Source organism: Oncorhynchus clarkii, chromosome 24, assembly GCF_045791955.1.
Source record: "Oncorhynchus clarkii lewisi isolate Uvic-CL-2024 chromosome 24, UVic_Ocla_1.0, whole genome shotgun sequence".
Classification (NCBI taxonomy): Eukaryota; Metazoa; Chordata; class Actinopteri; order Salmoniformes; family Salmonidae; genus Oncorhynchus; species Oncorhynchus clarkii.
Window position 1 is genome coordinate 8,952,927 of NC_092170.1, and position 25,862 is coordinate 8,978,788.

General features: G+C 44.0%; 2 protein-coding genes across 8 annotated transcripts in view; both read left to right on the plus strand.

Annotated features, from left to right (window-relative positions):
• The first annotated feature begins 1,500 nt into the window (after positions 1-1,500).
• LOC139383185 (14-3-3 protein epsilon-like) lies at positions 1,501-7,133 on the plus strand. 4 transcript variants are annotated; one of them, XM_071127620.1, is made up of 7 exons: positions 1,544-1,822; positions 3,000-3,199; positions 3,459-3,565; positions 3,920-4,126; positions 4,271-4,407; positions 4,875-4,922; positions 6,155-7,133. In XM_071127620.1, the coding sequence occupies exons 1-6, from the start codon at positions 1,759-1,761 to the stop codon at positions 4,880-4,882; spliced, it is 723 nt and encodes a 240-aa protein (XP_070983721.1). In that variant the 5' UTR covers positions 1,544-1,758; the 3' UTR covers positions 4,883-4,922; positions 6,155-7,133. The 4 variants fall into 4 exon arrangements, with proteins under 4 accessions (XP_070983719.1, XP_070983721.1, XP_070983720.1 ...); XM_071127619.1 differs by having other exon boundaries at positions 6,158-7,133; XM_071127618.1 differs by lacking the exon at positions 4,875-4,922 and having other exon boundaries at positions 1,501-1,822; positions 6,158-7,133.
• Positions 7,134-19,031: 11,898 nt separating this feature from the next.
• LOC139383187 (unconventional myosin-Ic-like) overlaps positions 19,032-25,862 on the plus strand; it is a 52,074-nt gene continuing 45,243 nt past the window's right edge. For 2 of the 4 annotated variants that reach the window (XR_011628705.1, XM_071127622.1), the window contains exon 1: positions 19,380-19,530. Coding sequence is in view for 2 of the 4 variants with exons in the window: in XM_071127622.1 (XP_070983723.1) it covers positions 19,441-19,530 (90 nt within the window). In the remaining 2 variants the exon portion in view is untranslated. Of the gene's footprint in view, positions 19,531-22,661; positions 23,104-25,862 lie in introns of those variants that run through there. The other 2 variants (XM_071127621.1, XM_071127626.1) reach the window with 2 other exon arrangements.

Genomic DNA, 25,862 nt, shown 5'->3' on the forward strand with positions numbered 1-25,862 from the left:
TTTGGAGGTGTTCAGAACCAGGTTAAGGGTAGAGAAAGCTTTTTGGACACTAAGAAAGGTTTGTAGAGCATTTAACTCGAAATCCAGGGAGGGGTCAGCTGAGTATAAGACTATCATCTGCATATAAATGGATGAGTGAGTTCCTGCTGCCTGAGCTATGTTGATACAAATTGAGAAGAGCTTGGGGCCTAGGATTGAGCCTAGGTGTATTCCCTTGGTGACAGGCAGTGGCTGAGGCAGCAGATTTTCTGACTTTATACACTGCACTCTTTAAGAGAGGTAGTTAGCAAACCAGGCCAAAGAGCCCTCAGAGACACCAATACTCCTTAGCTGGCCCACAAGAATGGAATGGTCTACCGTCTCAAAAGCTTTGGCCAAGTCAATAAAAATAGCAGCACAATATTGCTTAGAATCCAGGGCAATGGTGACATCATTGAGGACCTTTAAGGTTGCAGTGACACATCCATAACCTGAGCAGAAACCAGATTGCATACCTGAGAGAATACTATAGACATCAAGAAAGTCAGTCAGTTGATTATTGACATGTTTTTCCAACACTTTTGATTAACGGGGCAAAATAGAAATAGGCCTATAACAGTTAGGATCAGCTTGATCTCCCCCTTTAAATAAAGGACGAACTGTGGCTGCCTCCCAAGCAATGGGAACCTCCCCAGGAAGGAGAGACAGGTTAAAAAGGTTGGAGATAAGCTTGGCGATGATAGGGGCAGCAACCTTAAAGAAGCAAGAGTTTAAACCATCTGACCCAGAAGTTTTTTTGGGGTCAAGTTTAAGGAGCTCCTTTAGCGCTTCGGGCTCAGTGACTGCCTGCAGGGAATAACTTTGTAGCGGGGCAGGGGGAAAAGGAGAAGCATCGGGGATAGTCGCATTAGAAGGGGTGGAAGATGAGGAAATGTTGGACGGGCAAAGAGGCAGAGTCAAATAGGAATCCTGACATAATGCATTGGTGATTAAAGAGCTCAGCCATGTACTTCTTGTCAATAACAACCACATCATCAACATTAAGGGACATGGGCAACTGTGAGGAGGAGAGTTTATTCTCTGGGTCTTTAACTGTTTTCCAGAACTTCTTGGGGTTAGACCCACAGAGAGAGAGAGAGAGAGACCTGCACCTTAAAGTAACTAACTTTGGCCTTCCGGATAGCCTGAGTGCACTTATTTCTCATTTGCCTGAACGATAGCCAGTCAGCTTGAGTATGCGTGTGCCGAGCCTTTCGCCAAATGCAATTCTTGAGGTGGAGTAACTCTTGTAAGATCACTGTCAAACCAGGGGCTGAACCTATTTTTAAATCTAATTTTCTTCATGGGGGTGTGTTTGTTAACAATACCACTGCAAATACCAAAAAGGAATCAAGCTGATTCCATACCAATTTACAGATGTTCTTGATAAGAAGATTGAGAAAGACTTATCAGCTTACATTTTGTGTGTGTGATAACGCTCACCATGATAATAATAATGTGGGTGTAAATGTTTGGAATCCCGAGACACTGGTTGCCATGCCCTGCAAGAATGGGAGGGGGTTTTATGAGGAAGGGGTGATCCTCAGTGGGGGGTGATAGGTTCCCGGATTTAGATTTTCGCCATTTTTTTTTTACTCCAGTACAACCGGTGGGGTGGAAACGCCACTGATCTATCCGTTGATTTCACAGGACCCGCCGACAGATTGACCTAGTAGCAGCAACTGTCGAGCATTTTTATCAATTTGTCAGTTTAAACTAAACTTCGCCACTCGCAACAAAATGGGCGACCGTGACGATTTAGTATATCAGGCAAAACTCGCCGAGCAGGCGGAAAGATATGACGGTAAGATATACAATTGTATTATTCGATGGAGGGACATGTTCGCTGTTGTCCCTCCCAGCTAGCTAACGGTAGTAGCTTCCAACATAGCTAACACTTGCACTTACCCTCCTCCCTCTTGCAGGGGCGAGGATGGTGATGTCAGTGCGCTAACGTTAGCTAGCTAGTTAGCCTGAGCTAACGCATTGGCTTAACTAGGGAGCCGTGTTACTAGCATTAATTAGCCAATACGATAGCTACTCAACTGTCCAGATTTGTTCAAAGATATGGATAATTTAAAGAGAATACAAAATGGCGGATTATCGATGGTGCGAGAGCTAGGTAGCTAGTAAGCAAGTGGTGGGGGGGGGGGGGCTAGCTAACTAGCGCGTTAGCATACTAACGTTAGCTGTGCTACAGGACCTATGTGGGGATTACTTTTCCCGAACAATGTCAGCCAATTTAAGTTTATGCTACATTACTAGCTATAATATAACATGAGATCAGTATGTACATCTGTTGGCCAGCCAAATACCCACGTTTGCGAACATTCTCGTGGTCCAACGTTATAGCCTGCTATCTGGGTGTGACGTATCGACGGCTGACCTTAAATAAAACCGACGCCCCAATGATAAGCACTTTTGACGTAGTTCAGTTAGAGAGAACATGTCTGTCAATTGGCATGAAGCTGTTTTTAGATGTGTGATTACAAGGCATGATCATGTCTGTCAGATTACGGAACCCTGGCCACATGCAACTTTGATTTGCCCCGAAATAAAAACCAGCTTCATTTCACCCCCAAATCAAACGCGATTCTTCAGACGTGCAGCTCTCATTCTTGACATTGACATAACTACCGGTTTCTTAAAGGTATGATTATGTACCTTGTCACTGGGTGTATGTTCAGCAGATGCTACCTCCCAAGATTGTATTATCCAGAACCTGTGTTCATAAAACTCATCAGAGTAGGCATGCCGAGCTAGGATCAGGTCTCACCTGTTCCTTATAATCATATGAATTATGGTCGATTAGGCAAAATTGATTAGCACACCTACTCTGAGATGCTTTGTGAATACAGAAATTATAATCTGTAACTTCAGCATAAGAAAGGTCTGTAATGTGAAGTCATCAAATGTTGTCCCCTAGTTTTACATTGGATCGGATCTTTCAGCACCAATGACTTCCTCTCTGCTCCCCACAGAAATGGTGGAGTCCATGAAGAGAGTGGCCGGGTTGGATGTGGAACTAACAGTCGAGGAGCGAAACCTACTATCAGTGGCCTACAAAAATGTCATTGGGGCGAGGAGAGCATCATGGAGGATAATCAGCAGTATTGAACAAAGGGAAGAAAACAAGGGCGGAGAAGACAAATTGAAAATGATCCGGGAATACAGGCAAACGGTGAGTAAGCCCAGAAGGATGAGTCATTCTGAGTGCATTAGTGTAGTGTGAGAGAGATCTGACATGATGAGAGAGGCATTTGAGCTGCAGCCCTCTTAAAGCAATATGGTAGCATTTCCACTGGAGAAAATGTTGAACATTATAAAATAATTTAGGCTAATTCACCCGAATGATACCATTTGTGTATTGCTGCGTGTTGTGCCTAACATTGTGTCAGTGGCTGGTCATTCATTGAGTTATTTTTTTCTCTCTCCTGCAGGTTGAGAATGAGCTGAAGTCAATCTGTAATGACATTCTTGATGTACTGGACAAGCACCTTATTCCAGCTGCTAACACGGGAGAGTCCAAGGTCTTCTACTACAAAATGTACGAGCCTCTGCTTTTGTTGTCGATTTGTTGTTTGGGAATAGATGCTTGATAGATGGTTATTGCAGTTTTTTATACAACCAGATTAAAACAGTATTCCACAACTCTAATGGCTCTAGAATAAGCATAGAACAGGGATTGTGGTTCTTCCTGCTAAATCAGGAATTCCTGCTTTTCTAACATTTACTCCATTTGTTGATCATTGAATCGGACCTATCGCCTAGATGTTTTAGGTTGTCACGGCCCTGAGTTGGGAACATAGTTGTTTTTCACATGGACCCATGTTTTCACGGAGCCTTTGTCTTTTACACCATGATGGCCCACTGATTCTTCTCTGTCTTGCTCTTCCCTCAGGAAAGGCGATTACCACAGGTATCTGGCTGAGTTTGCCACCGGGAATGACCGGAAGGAGGCTGCAGAGAACAGTTTGGTCGCCTACAAAGCTGCTAGCGACATCGCCATGATCGAACTGCCACCGACACACCCCATTCGCCTAGGCCTCGCTCTTAACTTCTCCGTATTTTACTATGAAATCCTCAATTCACCCGACCGCGCGTGCAGGCAAGTACCTCACACCGCTCTCCTCAATAGACTTCTAATTTAGAGCTCTAATTAGGCTGTTGATCATGTGTGCTCAAACGATTCAGTAAGGTGACTTATTTCCTTGACACGAGTGCGACATAAGACCAGTGTTTTGTACTGCAGGTTGGCGAAGGCTGCGTTCGATGACGCCATCGCAGAGCTGGACACGCTGAGCGAAGAAAGCTACAAGGACTCCACACTAATCATGCAGTTGTTACGTGACAACCTGACACTATGGACTTCAGACATGCAGGGAGATGGTAAGCGTGAGTGAGAGCTCACCCACCTGGATTTTTTCCAATGCATGGAGGAAGTTGGTAATGTTATTAATGGGGAAATTGCTGTTTGAGGGGACATGCTCAATTCCTTCATTTCTTCCAGTCTGAGGTATATTTACAATATTACAGCAGTTTGCCTCTGCTATTTATTTTTTTTGTATGCCCATTACAACGTTTGGGAACGGATGCTATCCTACCAGAAAAGAGTAGCACTGTGTTTCCTATAGGTGTGTGCTGTTGGTAATTCGGCTCTTTTCAAAGCTGCTGACGTGGATCATTACACACACTCTTAACGTCTCCATCCGTCTCTAACCCAACCTTGTGCCTTTCAACCTTTCACTTCCTTCTGCATTGCTTAGTGGTCCCCTCTCTGCCCTCTAGAGCTGTAGCTTTTTTAACCTTCATCTTAACGTCCAACTCATCTCTCCTCTCTCCTTCCATCTGTGTAGAGTCCTAAAGGAGCAAAACAGCTTTTCATTTCCCATAATCTGTACTTTGTAAGTGTTTTCTGCCCTTCCCTTGGTTTGAATCGTTTGTTCTGTCCCCCTTCACTACTAACTCACTGCAATGCCGCTCACCCATTTGGTTTGTGTCACCAGGAAAGTTGCATGTATGAATCTGTCTTTCTACATAGTGATTTTTTTAGCACCGGTGTATCAGTAATGCATTTAGTTTGAAGGTAACCTGGAGCGAATGTCTCTTTCTTATGATTTCCACATGTCTTGGACAGCTGACCGATTATTGTTTTGTTTTTTTATACTGGTTAGCGAGTATCGTCTTTCAGCTGGAACCATTTTAGGTCCAGTAAAGGACAGCTCTGTAGGTAACACGGTAACTATCTTTCTCTGTGGGGCTGCGAGATGTCTCACCAAGTTAGAACATGGGTTTGTGTGTAGAGTCTGGCGCTCTGTAGTCGCCTGCCTGATCCGTTGACGTACAGTGCTTGATCTCCGTAGCTATTGTCAGAGCCGTGTATTGTGGAGACTGGAGGACTTAACAGCATGGCACCAATTGTTGAGGCTGTGTGGGATATCCTGTCTGTCTTTGACTGGGTGACATACATCTACATCCAGTCCCATAATCGCTCTGCTCTGTCATTCTGTCTGCCTGGCGTCCTGTAGCATGACACAACTAGACAACTGTCTCACTAACGACGGAATGCCAGTACAATAGAGTGGCTTGTGTTGGAATAGAATACTGGGCTGCAGGTGAGTCTTGGGCAGATCTGTCGAGGGATTTAAAGATTGGATGTCTGTGTTCGCTAGATGGCTTATAAATCATGGAATGAGTAGGCTATGGGGAAATTGACAAATCAAACGCTTCTCAATTGTAAACGGAAGTCATCTGTCAGGTTGTCGTCAAGTAGGGCCTATATAGGACGTTTCATTTTATAGCTATTTAATTACTATAAGAGTTGTCTTTATTTGATTGAAGCGCTGCAGTAGTTCTTTTGATATGGCCTACAAGGTTGTAGATGGTTGACGTTTCACTGCATGTGCTAAGATGTTTGACACACTGAATGAAACCACTGCTGGGCTCACTTCGGCCTGTCCACCTGTAACTTTGGAGACTGTAGGTTAAAACTTGCACAGGAGTAATGCAATACTTCCACAGCATCTCAATATGTTTGATGTTTGGCCACTGAGTCTGATCACCTAGACTGAGGATTGTCTCTGGTGTACATAACCTGAAAGCCCAGCCCTCACCGTCCATTTCTCTTGTTTTCAAGCAGGTGAAGAACAGAACAAAGAGGCGCTGCAAGATGTGGAGGATGAGCCCCAGTGAGACATTACAGCCAAACTGAGACCCCCCCCACCCCACCCCCACACACAAAAAACTGTGGCCGCCACGCCCAAGTGACCGTGGTCTTAGAAATAATCAGTCATTGTTATTATTGTTTTTGTTTTTTTGCCCTTTAATTCAATTCAAATATAAATACCACTTAATTGAGACAATAAATACCATTCTGGAAAGGCAAAGAGTCCCTGGTTTATTTTATTTTTCTTGGTACACGCGGTTCTGAAAAAATTCTTTGTTTTCATTATTGTATTGTTTTAATTTTGTTTTGTTTATGCTCTTTCCTCAATATTTTATCAGTTGCTGGATGTATTTTGAGATTTTTTTTTTCTTAATGTAATTACAGAAATGAACTTTTATTACTGATACGTCTATTAGTTGTGGGAGCTGTAATATTTCTGTTAGTGAGAGATGCAAATCATTAATCCTTTTTAAGGGCAAGTCTAAACAAAGTCCTCTTTCGTGAACCTAGTTTATCAGAGGAAGTTGGCAAAATTCTTGATATCCACGTGGAGCAAAATGCTTAACTTTTACACCATAGTGATTCTATTGTGATGTTTTGGATTGTATGTTGTGCTAAAATACTGTATTGCGAATACTTGCTGATTTCAGATGAGGGCTGGTAGCCGTAAAAATCAGAGGAAGTGCTGCGTTAACAGACAGTTCTCGACTGGCTTCTGTTGCAAGATGACAGGGTTCTAAGTAGATGATTTCAAGCCTGCATGAGTTCATTAATTTTCTGCCTCTTTCCCCTCCTTTTATATAGCTCAATGTTTTCCTTTTCTTCTAGCTTCATTATGTGTAACTTACAGCTAATTTGTACTACTGGATATCTGACTGGAGCCACAATCTGTATTGTTCTTACTGAAACACAGCATGGAATTAACATTAAACAATCTAAATTAAACATACCGAAATGTCTGTTGGTGTTGATTACATCAAACGATGAATTCATGCTTCTTAATTTTTTGGGGGGGCTTTTCAAAAAGCATCGGAGTAAAGCCATGGTATTGTTTTTTTTTTTTGAACGTAGTTAGAAATGACTCACAAAATGGAAGCTTGCCTGTTGGCTGTATGCCCATTTATTTACGATGGGCCATGTTAAGTCCGTGTCATTTGAGAAACACTGGTGGAAGGTTGGAGATAAAGCCCTAGTCTACTCACCACCACAGGGCTCATGGTTGGTTGGCCCCCTACACAAAATCTATCATCAGAGCTTTCTATTGAAAGGTAAAACATTTTGTAATGATGGATTGCATTGATTTGCTAGCAGTTGTCAGACACATCGTGTTATACTTGTATACCAGTTAAGCAGGTATGGCAGGTTAATGCAGTGCATTTGTATTTAGACCCCTTGATTCTTTTCCACATTTTGTTACCTTACAGCCTTATTCTGAAATGGATGAAATACATGGTTTTCCTCATCAATCTACACACAATACCCCATAATGACAAAGAAAATGGGTTTTATGACATTTTTGCAAATGTATTAAAAAAAAAACAACCAGAAATAGCTTATTTACACCTGTGGTAAATTTAATTGATTGGACATGATTTGGAAAGGCACACACCTGTCTATATAAGGTCCCACAGTTGACAGTGCGTGTCGGAGTAAAAACCAAGCCACGAGGTCAAAGGAATTATCTGTAGAGCGCCGAGACAGGATTGTGTCGAGGCCTTTATGGTAGAGTGGCCAGACGGAAGGCACCTAAAGACTCAGACCATGAGAACAAGATTGAACCCATTGCCTGAATTTTTTTACATTTATTTTTTCTAACTTTAGGTAGGCCAGTTGAGAACAAGTCATTTACAACTGCGACCTGACCAAGATAAAGCAAAGCAGTGTGACACAGAGTTACATTGATGAATGCCAAGCATCATGTCTGGAGGAAACCTTGCACCATCCCTACAGTGAAGCATGGTGGTGGCAGCATCATGATGTGGGGATGTTTTTCAGCAACAGGGATGAATGGAGCAAAGTGTAGACAGATCCTTAATGAAAACCTGCTCAGGACCTCCGACTGGGGCGAAGGTTCATCTTCCAACAGGACAACAACCCTAAGCACACAGCCAAGACAACACAGAAGTGGCTTCAGGACAAGTCTCTGAATGTCCTTGAGTGGCCCAGCCAGAGCCCGGACTTGAATCCGATCTAACATCTCTGGAGAGACCTGAAAATAGCTGTGCAGCGACGCACCCCATCCAACCTGACAGAGCTTGAGAGGATCTACAGTGAAGCATGGGAGAAACTCCCCAAATGCAGGTGTGCCAAGCTTGTAGCGTCATACCCAAGAAGACTCAAGGCTGTAGTCTCTGCCAAAGGTGCTTCAACAAAGTACTGAGTAAAGGGTCAGTTTTGTATTTTTAATAAATGTGAATAATTTCTTAAATTGTGTTTGCTATGTTATTATGGGGTATTTTGTGTAGATAGATCAAGGGGGGGAAACTATTTAATCAATTTTAGAATAAGGCTGTAACGTAACAAAATGTGGAAAAGTCAAGGGGTCTGAATACTTTCCCGAACACACTGTATGTGGGCCCACATTACAAGAATGTTGGCTTTGACACGTTTATTAAAATGAAAGGGGACAAATAAGCCTAAAAACACATGAATTGTCACCGTGACACCGATGACACGTGACTGTAAGACCCTAACTAGGTTACAGGGTCCCCAGTATGAACAGCCACAGTGTCTATAAAGAAAGCCCTATCAAGTCTGGTACGTGAGATTGCTGGGCCTAGTACATCCCTTTGAGGTGCTGGTCTCGGTTTTGTTCGAACACATGTACGTCTTGAAATCATTAACAGCAGTCTAGTCGTTGGAGGTGAAATGTCTGCCTCTTCTAAACGGTCCTTTTCACAATATTCCTCCATGTCGTCTTTCCGAACAAACTTTCAGTTGTATTTCCAGTGTTGATAATTCAAGCGTTTATTTGAAGTGTTCATTTAAATCTGTTAATAGTGATAACTTTCAAAAATATAAGTATATTTGCTGGTCTTTTCTTGATTGTTTCTTTTATGTGAAAGTGTTTATTTTGTCATCTGACAGTTGGTTATCATGTGTCAAACACAAGACTGACTTAAACTAACGCAGAGTGAAATAATCTTTCAGACGGGGCACATGTTGCGCAGAATGACACACAGTCAACGTGTGATTTTGCATCTGCTTTCAATCAATACCATCAGCCGCTGGAGGTGACATCTGCCATGTACAGGTCACATATGCCACGTTCCATTTCCTGCAATACAGAGACACAGCCCATTGTACGTGGTCTGTAAATTGTTATTCAATATAGAATTGTCCACAACTATTTTGTAACAGGATTATACACTTTAAAGGGATTTAGATTCTCACATTTCATCCTTAAACTAGTCAGTCTAACAATTGTTTCTGCTGTGTCGGTGACTGCTGGTGAGGGCTCCTCTCAGGCCATCCACTGCGGTGGGGGGAGCCACGTTACATGATGCCATTTGATTTGGATTTACCTTGAGAGAAAGCAGTCCATCCCTGTCCTTATCAAACTTCTCAAAGAGTCTCCTGTAGAGGTTGCTTCTTCGCTTACACACTCAACAGAAACCTGCGGAGATAGCCCTGTGGAGAGAGGCCTGGCTGGGACACACAGAAAGGCACAAGAGAATGACCTCCGAAGTCCTCGCACTTCCACCAAATGAATGAAAGATAGATCTCACATTCTGAATTGATCTGGGGCACATCCATCCAACCCATTCTCCAGCTGTCTGAAGTCCACTGGCAGGTCAAAGCGACATATCTTCTTGGATGGACTCACCCTTGCCTCCATTGGTTGGTGTTTACCTCTCTGTTATTGGATGAATATGACTGTCAGGATTGTTGAAGACAGTTCCAACCCTTCAGTTAGGATTCAACGCATAATAAATCAGTCATACAGCATTCTCCAGCTCAGACAACTGTGTGCTTATGCTGTCCAGACTCTCCTGTTCTCTCCTCACCGGTTATAGGGTGACGCAAGAGCAGCTCCTTTAGCACCCCCTGAAGGACAAGACGTGTGCATACAGAGGCTGCTTCCACTGAAACTCAGATGAAACTACATTAGATATTTGAGATAGGAGATCAAAGCTGATCCGTTGACTGTATGTATATTGCATTGTGAGAAATAGAAAACAGGTATGACTGTATGTATATTGCATTGTGAGAAATAGAAAACAGGTAAGACATTTGTATCATGATGATCCCAAACTGGGAATATATCTGACCTCACCTGAGGGTCACATATTAATGGACTGACGGGCAGGAGTTCTGCTGGGAATATATCTGACCTCACCTGAGGGTCACATATTAATGGACTGACGGGCAGGAGTTCTGCTGGGAATATATCTGACCTCACCTGAGGGTCACATATTAATGGACTGACGGGCAGAAGTTCTGCTGGGAATATATCTGACCTCACCTGAGGGTCACATATTAATGGACTGACGGGCAGGAGTTCTGCTGGGAATATATCTGACCTCACCTGAGGGTCACATATTAATGGACTGACGGGCAGAAGTTCTGCTGGGAATATGTCTGACCTCACCTGAGGGTCACATATTAATGGACTGACGGGCAGGAGTTCTGCTGGGAACATGTCTGACCTCACCTGAGGGTAACATATTAATGGACTGACGGGCAGGAGTTCTGCTGGGAATATATCTGACCTCACCTGAGTGTCACATATTAATGGACTGACGGGCAGGAGTTCTGCTGGGAATATGTCTGACCTCACCTGAGTGTCACATATTAATGGACTGACGGGCAGGAGTTCTGCTGGGAATATATCTGACGACACCTGAGGGTCACATATTAATGGACTGACGGGCAGGAGTTCTGCTGGGAATATGTCTGACCTCACCTGAGGGTCACATATTAATGGACTGACGGGCAGGAGTTCTGCTGGGAATATATCTGACCTCACCTGAGGGTCACATATTAATGGACTGACGGGCAGGAGTTCTGCTGGGAATATATCTGACCTCACCTGAGGGTCACATATTAATGGACTGACGGGCAGAAGTTCTGCTGGGAATATATCTGACCTCACCTGAGGGTCACATATTAATGGACTGACGGGCAGGAGTTCTGCTGGGAATATATCTGACCTCACCTGAGGGTCACATATTAATGGACTGACGGGCAGAAGTTCTGCTGGGAATATGTCTGACCTCACCTGAGGGTCACATATTAATGGACTGACGGGCAGGAGTTCTGCTGGGAACATGTCTGACCTCACCTGAGGGTAACATATTAATGGACTGACGGGCAGGAGTTCTGCTGGGAATATATCTGACCTCACCTGAGTGTCACATATTAATGGACTGACGGGCAGGAGTTCTGCTGGGAATATGTCTGACCTCACCTGAGTGTCACATATTAATGGACTGACGGGCAGGAGTTCTGCTGGGAATATATCTGACGACACCTGAGAGTCACATATTAATGGACTGACGGGCAGGAGTTCTGCTGGGAATATGTCTGACCTCACCTGAGGGTCACATATTAATGGACTGACGGGCAGGAGTTCTGCTGGGAATATATCTGACCTCACCTGAGGGTCACATATTATTGGACTGACGGGCAGGAGTTCTGCTGGGAATATGTCTGACCTCACCTGAGTGTCACATATTAATGGACTGACGGGCAGAAGTTCTGCTGGAAATACTTTCCTTCTCCTCACACTCTGTTTTCCTCTTCACTTTCCCATCCCCCCCTCCACCTGAGATCTGTTCATCAGACCTAGGACAGATGTAGATGATAGTTGACATGTAAAATAGGAGACTGATTTTATCATTAAGCATGTTGTAAACGGAGTGTACAAGACATTATGAACACCTGCTCTTTCCATGACATAGACTGACCAGGTGAAAGCTATGATCCCTTATTGATGTCACTTGTTAAATCCACTTGAATCGTTGTAAATGAAGGGGAGGAGACATTTTAAAGAAGGACTTTTAAGCCTTGAGACAATTGAGACATGGATTGTGTGCATGCCATTCAGTGGGCAATACAAAACATTTAAGTGCCTGGTCCACCATCCAAAGGACATCCAGCCAACTTGACACATCTGTGGGAAGCATTGGAGTCAACATGGGCCAGCAGCCCTGTGGAACACTTTCGATACCTTATAGAGTCCATGCCCGACTAATTGAGGCTGTTCTGAGAGCAAAAGGGGTTGCAACTCAATATTAGGAAGGTGTGTCTGTTTTGTACACTCAGTCGATGTATCTGACGTGTACAGTCAATACTTGAGTGATTCCTCTAATGTCCAGTCTATTTGGCTAACAGAAAACACATTTGAATGGAGCCTGATTGAAAGAGGCACTTCATTCAGCTTTTTGCACTTTTTCTCTTTAATCTGCCTTTCATAACGCAGAGGAACACTCAAAGACCAGGCTCATCAGTGCTGGCAACACTTCTGCATTGGGACAAAAAATATATGCTGTTCTTTCATACAATCATTATCTGGTATACTGCAGCACTAAAACATGCCTTTTCAAAAAGTTTGTTGAGTTTTTAAAAATTGATTTGACTATTCTTGATTTCTCAGCTTTCGTACTTCAGTCCTTCTCAAAACACTGTTTTTCCTTCTGTGTGTAATGTGTTGTTTATAGTGTGTATGGAGACTACTCACATACAGTGGCTTGCGAAAGTATTCACCCCCCTTGGCATTTTTACTATTTTGTTGCCTTACAATCTGGAATTAAAATGTATTTTTGGGGGGCTTGTATCATTTGATTAACAGAACATGCCTACCACTTTGAAGAAGCAAAATATGTTTTATTGTGAAACAAACAAGAAATATGACAAAAAAACAGAAAACTTGAGCGTGCACAACTATTCACCCCCCCCCCAGTCAATACTTTGTAGAGCCGCCTTTTGCTGCAATTACAGCTGCAAGTCTCTTGGGGTATGTCTTTACAAGCTTGGCACATCTTGCCACTGGGATTTTTCAAGGCAAAACTGCTCCATCTCCTTCAAGTTGGATGGGTTCCGCTGGTGTACAGCAATCTTTAAGTCATACCACAGATTCTCAATTGGATTGAGGTCTGGCCTTTAACTAGGCCATTCCAAGACATTTAAATGTTTCCCCTTAAACCACTCGAGTGGATTTAATGGCGCTCAGTGGGATGTTCAAAGTTTCTGATATTTTTTTATAACCCAACCCTGATCTGTACTTCTCTACAGCTTTGTCCCTGACCTGTTTGGCACGCTAATTGGTCTTCATGGGGCCGCTTGCTTGGTGGTGTTGCAGACTCTGGGGCTTTTCAGAACAGGTGTATATATACTGAGATCATGTGACAGATCATGTGACACTTAGGCTCCACACAGGTGGAATTTATTTAACTAATTATGTGACTTCTGAAGGTAATTGGTTGCACCAGATCTTATTTAGGGGCTACATGTGCACACACCACCTTTCCTTTTTTTTTTAAATAAGTTATTTTTTTCATTTCACTTCACCAATTTGGACTATTTGTGTATGTCCATTACATTAAATCCAATTAAAAATCTATTTAAATTACAGGTTGTAATGCAACAAAATAGGAAAAACACCAAGGGGGATGAATACATTTGCAAGGCACTGTAGCTACTACCTCCTTTTGGCTTAGGCCTATAGTTGCTTAGTTGCTTGTAGTCTTCTTGAGCTGTACATTGGTGGATTCTGGTTTTAATTGTTGGTGTGTGTTTTCAATCTCCTAACTTCAGTGGAGGCTTTAGATGTGTGTGTACAGTAGATGTACCATGACGACATCATTCATTTCCCATTCATTTTAAGACTCATTTGAGTGAATAAAGCTGTGTTTTTATCTGAAACCACCAGAGGGCAGCAATTGCTAGCGCAACATAAAAAAAGATTAGCTCTAATTGGCACGAGTTTGGCCCCATTCAAAGTTAAGGCAAAAATAACCTACTGTAGGGGAAATGTAAGAAATATTTTTTTAAATACAGCCCCAAAATACAATGTCATCTAATTAAAATACACATTTTATTAAGTATGTTCTGAATATTTTTAGGGAAATGTAGTGTGAGGACAGTTCTTTGGGCTGGTGCTTGAGTGGTAGCCTATTTGGCGTCATGTGCTTTCCTGTGGAAACGGCGCTCCTGAATCCTGCGTTGTCGGAGGCTGATAACTACTTCTGAACAGACTGAAGGAACAAACGGCATGGAAATATTAGGGATTTCCTTTTTAGTGTTAAAAATAGGAATGGCTATTTCCAGTCACCCCTGGGAGATAGCGCTAGCTTATTCCTGTTAGTTACTTCAGTAACTAGGAGGGGTGTCCCTAGGAGGGGTGCGTCACTTGAGTTGGTTGAGTCACTGATGTGATCTTCCTGTCTGGGTTGGCGCCCCCCCTTGAGTTGTGCCGTGGCGGAGATCTTTGTGGGCTATACTCGGCCTTGTCTCAGGATGGTAAGTTGGTGGTTGAAGATATCCCTCTAGTGGTGTGGGGGCTGTGCTTTGGCAAAGTGGGTGGGGTTATGTCCTTCCTGTTTGGCCCTGTCCGGGGGTGTCATCGGATGGGGCCACAGTGTCTCCTGACCCTTCCTGTCTCAGCCTCCAGTATTTATGCTGCAGTAGTTTATGTGTCGGGGGGCTAGGGTCAGTTTGTTATATCTGGAGTACTTCTCCTGTCCTATCCGGTGTCCTGTGTGAATTTAAGTATGCTCTCTCTCTTTCTCTCTTTCTTTCTCTCTCTCAGAGGACCTGAGCCCTAGGACCATGCCTCAGGACTACCGGGCATGATGGCTCCTTGTTGTCCCCAGTCCACCTGGCCGTGCTGCTGCTCCAGTTTCAACTGTTCTGCCTGTGATCATTATTATTTGACCATGCTGGTCATTTATGAACATTTGAACATCTTGGCCATGTTCTGTTATAATCTCCACCCAGCACAGCCAGAAGAGGACTGGCCACCCCACATAGCCTGGTTTCTTCCTAGGTTTTGGCCTTTCTAGGGAGTTTTTCCTAGCCACCGTGCTTGTACACCTGCGTTGCTTGCTGTTTGGGGTTTTAGGCTGGGTTTATTTACAGCACTTTGAGATATCAGCTGATGTACGAAGGGCTATAATAATACATTTGATTTGATTTAGTACAGAGTATATTTTTGAACCTCTGCCATATCCCTCCTTGCCCTTTCTCGTTGCCATGCCCACGTGCCCTTTACTCACAGATTGGCCCCTGACTCTCACTCTCACACAAACAGGATGCGATTCCCTCTCTACTTCCTTTAAAGACTTCTCTGTCAGTGACAAGTTGTGTCCACGCCTAGTTCAGGAACACTGGCCCGTCGTGTAGGAGTTCTCCCACTGCGCCTGGCTCACCTTGACACACACTACTGTAACAGCTGCAGGTTCTGACACACACACACACACACACCTCATATCACCCTGACAGTGTGAGCGGATAGGACATGAAAGATAGTTTAGACCAGCATAGAGAGAAAGAGAGAGAGAGAGAGTTGGGCCTCCTTCGCCTTGTGTGTTGAAGGATGGACAGCATTGAGAAAGAGGAAGTGTGTGTAGAAACCTTCAGCCAGGAAAGGACCTTGAGCCTGTCTTCTGTTAATTAATAACTATCTTCTGCATTGTTTTTGGAAACTCACAATATCTTATCCGTGATCAGTGTAAACAACAAACTATATCCTTGAGCTTGAAAAATGTCTCAGAAAAGTACACTATTAGCGATCACACTTTCAACGAACCACAACACATAAAGGCTTTATAGGGCATTCAATAAGTCTTCATAAACAATATGTAAATGCATAAGCAAGGTCATGCTACATAGAGGGTAATTTAAAAGGTCATTACTTTTGGTGTTGAATCTTTTTTTGAGTTGCAACCCCTTTTGCTCTCAGAATCTTTTTTCCATGTCCATTTCTGGTTCTAGCTGCCTTCTGTTACAGTTCTTACTCTTCCCAGTATGTTTCAGGGACGTCAGTGTGTGTTCTCTTCTCTCTTCTCATCCACAACAGTCTGCTAGGCTGAGCCCGGGCTGAGGTCTTGCTGCGTCAAGGCCACTGTTTCCTGTTGATGCCCAGATATCAGGAATACCTCGGGCGCATGTCACAGGTCAAAGGATGTGTGTCACTGTCACTTCCCATCTCAGCAGCCCCCAGACACTGTAGGAAGACATACACCAAGGGCCCACTACCACCACATGTACAGTGCTTCGGAAAGTATTCAGACCCCTTGACTTTTTCCCACATTTTGTTACATTACAACCTTATTCTAAAATGTATTAAATCATTTACCCCCTCTTATCAATCTACACACACAATACCCCATAAATGGCAAAGAACATTTTTTTTTCAGACATTTTGGCAAATGTATTAAAAAGAAAAAAACTTAAACTCACATTTACATAAGTATTCAGACCCTTTACTCTGGAACTTTGTTGAAGCACCTTTGGCAGTGATTACATCCTCGAGTCTTTTTGGGTATGACGCTACAAGCTTGGCACACCTGTATTTGGGGAGTTTCTCCCATTCTTCTCTGCAGATCCTCTCAAGCTGTGTCAGGTTGGATGGGGAGCGTTGCTGCACAGCTATTTTCAGGTCTCTCCAAAGATGATCGGGTTGAAGTCCAGGCTCTGGTTGGGCCACTCAAGGACATTCAGGGACTTGTCCCAAAGCCACTCCTGCATTGTCTTGGCTGTGTGCTTAGCGCTGTTGTCCTGTTGGAAGGTGAATCTTAGTCCCAGTCTGAGGTCCTGAGAGCTTTGGAGCAGGTTTTCATCAAGGATCTCTCTGTACTTTGCTCCATTCATCTTTCCCTCGATCCTGACTAGTCTCCCAGTTCCTGCCACTGAAAAACATCCCCGCATCATGATTCTGCCACCACCATGCTTCACCAAAAGAATGGTGCCAGGTTTCCTCCAGACGTGATGCTTGGCATTCAGGCCAAAGAGTTCAATCTTGGTTTCATCAGACGAGCGAATCTTGTTTCTCATGGTCTGAGAGTCCTTTAGTTGCCTTTAGGCAAACTCCAAGTGGGCTGTCATGTGCCTTTTACTGAGGAGTGGCCTCCGTCTGGAAAATCTACCATAAGGCCTGATTAGTAGAGTGCTGCAGAGATGGTTGTCCTTCTGGAAGGTTCTCCCATCTCCACAGAGGAACTCTGGAGCTCTGTCAGAGTGACCACGGCCCTTCTCCTCCGATTGCTCAGTTTGGGCCAGCTCTAGGAAGTGTCTTGGTGGTTCCAAACTTCTTCTATTTAAGAATGATGGAGGCTACTGTGTTCCTGGGGACCTTCAATGCTGCAGAAATGTTTTGGTACCCTTCCCCAGTTCTGTGCCTCAACACAATCCTGTCTCGGCGCTCTATGAACAATTCCTTCGACCTCATGGCTTGGTTTTTGCTCTGATATGTACTGCCAACTCTGAGACCTTATATAGACAGGTGTGTGTCTTTTCAAATAATGTCCAATCAATTGAATTTACCACAGGTGGACTCCAATCAAGTTGTAGAAACATCTCAAGTATGATCAATGGAAACAGGATGCACCTGAGCTCAAATTCGAGTCTCATAGCAAAGGGTCTGAATACTTATGTAAATAGGGTATTTCTGTTGTTTATGTTTAATAAATGTACAAAGATTTCAAAAAACCTGTTTTCGCTTTTAAATCCATTTTAGAATAAGGCTGTAACGCAACAAAATATGGAAAAGGGGAAGTGGTCTGTATAGTTTCCGAATGCACTGTACAAACAGCCATGCTCTCACACACATATCTGCATGTTCACAAGGCCGTACACAAATTATGATGAACACACACATCTGGGGAACACTGTGATGGAGGATAAGAAGGAACAGTAACACAGAAGTTACAGAAGAGACACAGCCCACAGCCCACTACACCACACACACTTTCCCCAAAACACTATTCAACACAACCACAATCAGTTTCTATACATATTCTCAGTCACCCTCACCACAAATCCCACCACTGACTGACCATATTGACGACCCAAAACATACAGTAATATAGAGCCGCGTTTCCTTCGCCACTCATACACCCAGACCCATGATACAACTCCAGACTCAGCAAAACTCAATCTATCATTGATATTCAACCCATATCAGTGTTGATCATTAATTTGGTGCGGTGGCATTGCTGAGATCCCTGGACGTCAGTGGTCTAGGGAGGGCAGCTTTTAAAGGGTGTGACTGAGAGGATGCTGAGAAGATGCTGTACGAAGGAACAAACAGGAACCTTGGGAGAGGTCACAGGGCACTGAGGGCAGTCATTGTCACAGCAAAGATCAATGGGTTCGTCTGTGTGTGTGTATATATATATACCATTCTGTCACTCCAGACAGAGATATGGTCACAATGTCTCTGCTTCCAGCCGACAGTCTGATGACCCTCTGACCATCTGCCTGTCTACATTAATTTGTGTATCACTTGGGAAGAGGAAACCGAAGACACTAGACACACAAGAGGCACAAGTCTCTTATTTTTTTTTGGAGAGGTGGGGGGTGCATGTGGCGTTTACGTGTGTCTCCCAGTTGTACAAGGGGCTTTACAAGTAGGCCGTCATTGTAGAGAAGAATTTGTTATTAAATGACTTGCCTAGTTAAATATAAAGGTTAAATAAAAAAATAAAAATGTAATTCAAATAGCCAGGGGAAACATGAGGAGAGAGAAGGTTCCTCTGGTGTTTACCCTGTGAACGTGGGGATGTCCGAGACAGGATGCATGGGTCCAGGAGGAAGCCCTGATACCCGGGCCAACCCAGAGTGCATTGCGCCACAGCGATCTGGTGTGCAGGGACATCAATTATACTGCGGGCCGGCTGTGGAAAGAGAGCCTGACACTGTGACCATCAACACATATCCTTTGCCTTCTAAGGGGAAATTCGCACTAGAGCACTCTGCACAGAAGCAGGAAACATCCTTGTGCTTTGACTGTCTTGGCCTCGTTAGATAACTGAGAAAAGAAGCATACATGTAAATCCCTGCATGTGCGGCCAGTAAAATAATATTTTTCTACTTTAGTTTTAATTTTCATTCTTTCTCTTGACAGTGTAACAGAAACTTCCCTATTACTCTCACCGACGTTAAGGGGAGGAATTTTTACAAACGTGCGAGGGGGGGGTTGAATTCATTGCTACGCTGTCAGAAGGACCCGAGTAAGTGGACAGAGGACAGAGAGAGGGAGAGAGCGAGGGATCGAGAAAGAGAGAAGGAAAGCGAGAGAGAGAGCGACCACGATGGAGCTGAGGATCCAGTTGATCCCTACAGGTGAGATCATCCTGTCCCCTGGGAAGAATGGAGAGAGCTACTGCCACAGCTGCACCAAGGTGAGCCCATCCATTCAACCTGCTCACTCCTCATACACTTGAAATAACTAGCTATCCTAGAGTGGGATTTCCCTAGCCTGGTCCTAGATCTGTTTGTGCTCTCTTGCTAACTTTGCCAACCTTGGCAAGACAGCACAAACATGTATGGGACCAGGCTAGGATCTGCCTGTGTGGAAGTAGAGCTGATGTATCATTTTAGAGGTTCACTGTTCACGGGGAAAAAGTTGTTCACCTTGGCCGCTCACTCTGGTTTTCGCCTGACCACAGGAGGTTGGTGTTACCTTAATTGGGGTGAAGAGTCGAGCCTCCAAGCGGCTCGACTATGTATGGTAAATTTGTTTGTGCCAAATAGTTGGCTTGACAGAGTGCAATCGATATCATCCTCATTCGATTTTTCCACTCAGTGCCCGCAGTCAGAAAACACCTGCTAGGCCATTGATGTTGATTATGCATGCCGGTCCAGCAGAGTGCCAAGTCAAAAATGTTACACAGGGCTCATAATGTGCTGTCTACTTCAGTGTGTTTGGAGAGGCGTGAAAAACGTCATCCAATGTAAATACAGATTCGGAAAAGTATACAGCAGAAAATGAATGCCGGGAAAGGCAATTTGAATAAACAAATGATAAACAATAAGAAAATCCAAACCAACTGATTGGCCGATTGCCACTTAAATAATGATATTAACATAGCACATTATCAATGTAAAGAAGGGTTACATGTTTCCCTATGGAATGGGGATTGCACAAGTTCCTGGTGAATGTGAGAGAGTGGTGATCGAGCGGGTGGGACTGAGTCTCCAGTTCACACAATCTAAGGAATGCAGGGTGTGGGGCTTTAAATCAGACAGCATATGGTGAAACAACAAGGCTGTGCCACAGAAAGCAGTGGAGGTTAAGGGAATGTTGGACTCGTACACAAACCAACTTTGACCAACTTGGATCTCAGGAATAGATTGAGATCTATAGCGTCCAACCGGTGAGACGTTATTAACGTCATCTGATAAATCTTAGTTTTATCAAGTTCAGTTTGAGCCTCGTGTTCGTTCGGTGAGCAGGAATGGCTAATGACGGGAATGGTACAGAATGTAGGTGAGGAAAAGACAGAACATGCATCCCAACATGGTCACATCACCCTCTTGTGCCTCTGATTGTGTGTGTGTGTGTGTGTGTGTGTGTGTGTGTGTGTGTGTGTGTGTGTGAGATTGAACATGTGGACTTGTGATCTGAAGGCACAAGAGTAGTGTACGAGTTAATGAGTAGGCATATCATATACACCATTTTCTCATTCCTTATCGAGAAAGGAACAATGCCCTTTTCCAGTTTCACACAGATTCTGTGGCGAGAGACAGAGACACTCCCTGGAGTACAGTCTGTCTTTCCAATGAACAGGGCCTTGTCAACAGGATACAACCTTTCCTCCCAGCATAATTAAAGCAGAGTGAGGAGGGCTAGCAAATCTGGGTGGTGTGTGTGTGTGTGTGAGAGTGAGAGAGGTGGGCTACAGTACTGAATCGATCACTACCCCTTCTGGCAGGGGTGCCATATTGCAGTCCATTATCACATAAAGGCAGGCAATTGAACTGCAAAGGTTACCTTCACATGGGAAAGGGTTGATGTAATATGGCACCATTTAAAAATGCTGACAATAATAAAGCAATGCTGACAGTGGACTTTCGTTAAGGTGTACAAGCCTCAGACCTGTAGCCTACTATGACAGTAGAATGTGCATAATATACTAGAATAACATTAACATATCAAATTGTTGAACTTGCTGCCACAGATCTGATTAAAAAGTCGCATAGCGGCCACACCCTTTCCAAGAACCAACCACGCAATGCATGGTAGGACGCGGACAGAAGGTGTAGTGACAGGTCTACTGACAGTAGAGGGGAGAAGAACACTACTACAAAGTCAGCGAAGGGAAAGTGAGTTGAATGCCGTCGGCGGTTTTTCTTTTCTCGTTCAGGATTTAACGGCATATTCTCACCAGTACAACACTATTTACAAGCACTCTCAACCCATATGTTATTCTTAGGGTAGGAGCTATAGGCAAACATCCCTCCCTATAGGCATACAATCCATATAGGCAAACATTGAATTGGCAAGGAAGTGTGCTCTCACAGTGCAACATTAGGTTCACACAGGGCTATCCAATGCAAACATTGCATAGACTACTTCCCATATAGCCTATTTAGTGTTACGCCTGTTGAAAACAGTTTGATGTAAAACAAATGATATTACTCCTTAAATCTGTGGGATGGGTCGAGTACTTCCTGGTATCTATGCTGTGTTCATAACCAAGTGTGAAGGTAGTATTTACCATATACGACTGGGGAAAATTCACTTGAATGCCCTTCCAAGTCATACTTGCAAGTGGGAAAGTCGTCTATTGCCCCGTAATGTGCTGGTTTTATTTTATTTTTTTTATTTTACCTTTATTTAACCAGGCAAGTCAGTTAAGAACAAATTCTTATTTTCAATGACGGCCTGGGAACAGTGGGTTAACTGCCTGTTCAGGGGCAGAACGACAGATTTGTACCTTGTCAGCTCGGGGGTTTGAACTTGCAACCTTCCGGTTACTAGTCCAACGCTCTAACCACTAGGCTACCCTGCCGCCCCGGTTGGAACTAGGAAACTCCGAAATGTCTGTCTTGCTAACTGGTTGAACGCGGAACGTGCATAACTATAACCAGTTAGCATGTAATTGCCGCATATAACTTCTGCGCTCCAACTTCTCCAACTTCTTTTCAAAATTACCTTTTGAAAACAGCAGTTTACTGTAACAACAATTAAAAAAAAAAAAAAAAGCAATCTATTATATGTTTTTGGAACACGATCATTTGTTTACAACCATTACTTTTATACGAATATAACGCAATATACCAAATAACAGACAAACTTTATACACATTTAAACAAAAATACATAGGCTAAGGTTTCACAGGCATTTAGAATTCACTTTGCTTTTACAAGCACGATAGCTGTTATTTTAGTTCATGGTTAATGCAGCTTGTTGATCATTAGCCACTCGGCGTTTTTTCAACGAGTTCAAAGCACGTGAATGCATCCAACTTGTATTTACGACTTCACAACTGGTAACTACCACGTTCCCAATAGGTTATGAACGCAGCATAAGGGCTGTTGCGTGTTTGAAAGAGGGAGAGGAAATTACTGACATGTTCCACGACTCAACAGGGGACTCAAATACTCAGAATAATATAATAATATTTTTTTTATGGCTTAAAATTACTGCTGTTGTATACTTGAAGTGCACTTGCTAGACAACGCTACTCTTAAAAAAATAAAAATAAAGTGTAAGATCATTTGAAATAGGTGAAAAGTGGTGGATAATCTAGGCTACTAAAGCGGTGGAGAAAAAACCTTCAGTAGAATTACAGCCGCCAGATTGTAGTTGCTTGTTGGATCAGTAACGAGGAACCGCTGAAAGGACTGGTCACATCGAGACGGGAGTTGAATCTGGGTTCAACGAGAGACGGAACAGACTGCTGTCTTTTTGTAGCCTACCGGCGAAGAGACATCGGGGCAAAGTAAACCACGACTTCGGATAATTTAAGGTATGTATATCTTGAGGTACCTTGTTTCGCCCCCGTTTTCTAAACAGGCTGTTACGAAGTTATTTTGTAGCGGGAAGAAGTTTGCGTGCTTCATATTTGTGACAATGTTGCAAGTCGGCGACGAGGCCATCTGGTTTTAACTACTACGACAATATTTTAATTCGCCAATGTATGTGATCATGAGGCTATTTAGGAGTGGCTGGCAGTCATGCCTTGCGTGATGTAACAACTGCCAATCCATGCCCTGTCAGGACGACTGCCAGCCAGCCAGCCACTCCTAATAGCCTCACGATCCCATACATTGGAGAATTAAAGTACCTGTCGTAGTAGTTAAAACCAGATCGTTTGTGTAGTATCACTAAATGGGCTAACTAGACTAAGCTGCCTGGTGGTTTGTGGGTAGCTGTGTGAGTGTCTTGGGTGACCTGGGGTTATGTCAACAGGACTGTGAGTGTCCACCTGTCCAACCACGACTGTATCCAGGCTTGAGATGTGGCATTGCTCTCCACTCACATCTTATGGCTGTGTATGTGTAGATCCAGTACTAAAAACAAATAAACCTGCAGATTCATCATGGTGATTTTTTTTGTTTGTTCGTTTGTTCAATTGTTGAGTTAGGCAAGCACTAAAACCAATCAGTGTTGTTGTCAGTACTTTTTTCCCACAACAGAACTTCTTGGGGATATTTTGTCTGCTGTTTAACTGTAGCCAAGACTTTCCATTCGACTAGCTCAGAGGGATGCTGTGATTTTCCCCCCTCCCTAAAAAGAAGTTCACCTACAAGGATTCCAGTTTTAGCCCAAGGCAGAATAATTCCAGGGTTGAGCTTTTTCCCAGCTGTCTGCACTCTACTGATATTTAGGCACCTCCCAGCTCTGTCTCACAAAGCTTGAGATTCTGACAGCAGCGTTCACAGAGCCAAATATAACCCTCTGCTTGACCCCACCACATTGTTTGCATAATATCCTTTTTGCATGTATCACTTTGCCATTGGGCAATTCTGTTTTATGTTATTTAAAGACCCCCCCCCCCCCCCCCAATACAATACACACCACCACCACAACAGCAAATGCTTTTGTCATCAGCTGCTACATGTGACCAGCCAATATGTGTTGTGTGTGTGAACTCAATGGTGGTGACATGGGCGGCTCTGCAGACCTCGTCTTGTTGTGACCCTCTCGTCACAGAACCAGCTGTCGGTGCTGCAGAGCCTTACCCCAGGAGACTTATTGGCTCCACCTGCCTCAGTGCCTTGGCCTCTTCCACCTCTAACGGGAAACCCTCAGGGCTTACTACTCAAACTTGGCCAACATGGCTGCCTGGCTGATTGCCCTAAACCATTTCGACAACCTCTGACCCCCCCACGAAACACTCACCACCAAAGTCACCAACACTGCAGTTTCTTGCAGTTTCTTGGATTACCTTGTTAGTTGAAACAGATGAACGTTTGTACTAGAGCCTGACGAACAAAGATTGAGAGGGGATGAGGAGGGAGATTATGTATTAGAATAGGAAAGCTCTTGGTCAAATGATAAAAGGTCTCGACAACATTCGTCCAGGCCTTGTGAATTAGTGGACCTAGGGACAGCTTGCAAAAGTACTGTACTTTCTCAGCGAGCTATGGTTTCACAGGTGTGGCGTGTCACACACATTCTGCCCGGAGTTTGAAAACCGAGAGATGGGGCATGTCTGGGACACGCTGCCCTGAAAACAGCCATGTCGATGTACTTCTGTGTCATGTTTCATGTTCTGTGTGCACCGCAGGAAGAGTAGCTGCTGCTTTCGCTACAGCTAACGGGGATCCCAATAAACCACCAAATACTGTGGTAGACAGCAAGGCCACACTGATGTTTCACACCCTGGTGGGAGTGGATCTGCCAACGTCCATGAGTTAGTGGAGGAGGACATGGAGTCTGGGCCACAGCCTGTTTCTATTTAGACAGCAAAAGTATATGGTGGTCTAGGAAGGGGAGTGGGAAAGAACGACGGAGACCGACTGATGGGGGGAAATGGTGGGAGAAACACACTACTTATTGATTTGGGAGCTCCTATGACAAGAGAGCGAGGAGAGCAGCGGGTGACAAGTGAGGCGCGCGGGAGAGAACGTGTGCTTTTGCTTTGAGTCTCGCCCGCGTCAACATACTACTGGTCAGACGTCTGAGGTATGTCTATGAGAGCGCTTTTGGAGAACGAAGAAGAGGTGGAGGCCATGCTTGACCTGGGCAGGAGTTCACCGGAGCGGAGTACCATCACCTCAAATGTTCTACTCCTCCAGCTCCTGTTCCTCTTCTAGAATATTAGCTCAAAAGTATTGTGGAGATCCTGCATCTAAATATAAACAGTACCGGAACCCAAAATGAGTTCCGGCACCTATTTCAGTCCAAGTCCAGCGTTGGGTTGTTGAGTGTATTTATGGAATGAGTCAGTCTGGTAGAATGCGAGTCTGGTAGTGAGTCAATGTAGAGTGCTGCATGAGTCATGAACTGTGCCGGTTGGACGATCTGGAGTTTGTCTACTTTTAGCTGTGGCTTTTCCACCAGAAATGTCCCGGCCTAAGAGTAGAGGGCCCCGCCCTGCTACCAAGTCTCGCTTCCTATCAGGAGCAAACTACTATCAGACTGGGGAACCCTTCTGGCTCAGTCAAACCTGGATTGTGTTCGTTGTGAGGCACACAGTAACACAGCTTTTCTAAATGATGTGTAACAGAAAAGGGAAATGGGCTTTTTGTTATGGGACGGTTTCAGGTGGTACCTCCCTGT

Bases quoted from the DNA above. Each gene is read 5' to 3' on its own strand.
- LOC139383185 (XM_071127617.1), top strand. From the start codon at position 1,759: ATGGGCGACCGTGACGATTTAGTATATCAGGCAAAACTCGCCGAGCAG. The intron at 3,566-3,919 runs GTACGAGCCTCT...CTCTTCCCTCAG, and splicing joins AAGGTCTTCTACTACAAAAT to GAAAGGCGATTACCACAGGT. The intron at 4,408-6,154 runs GTAAGCGTGAGT...CTTGTTTTCAAG, and splicing joins TTCAGACATGCAGGGAGATG to CAGGTGAAGAACAGAACAAA.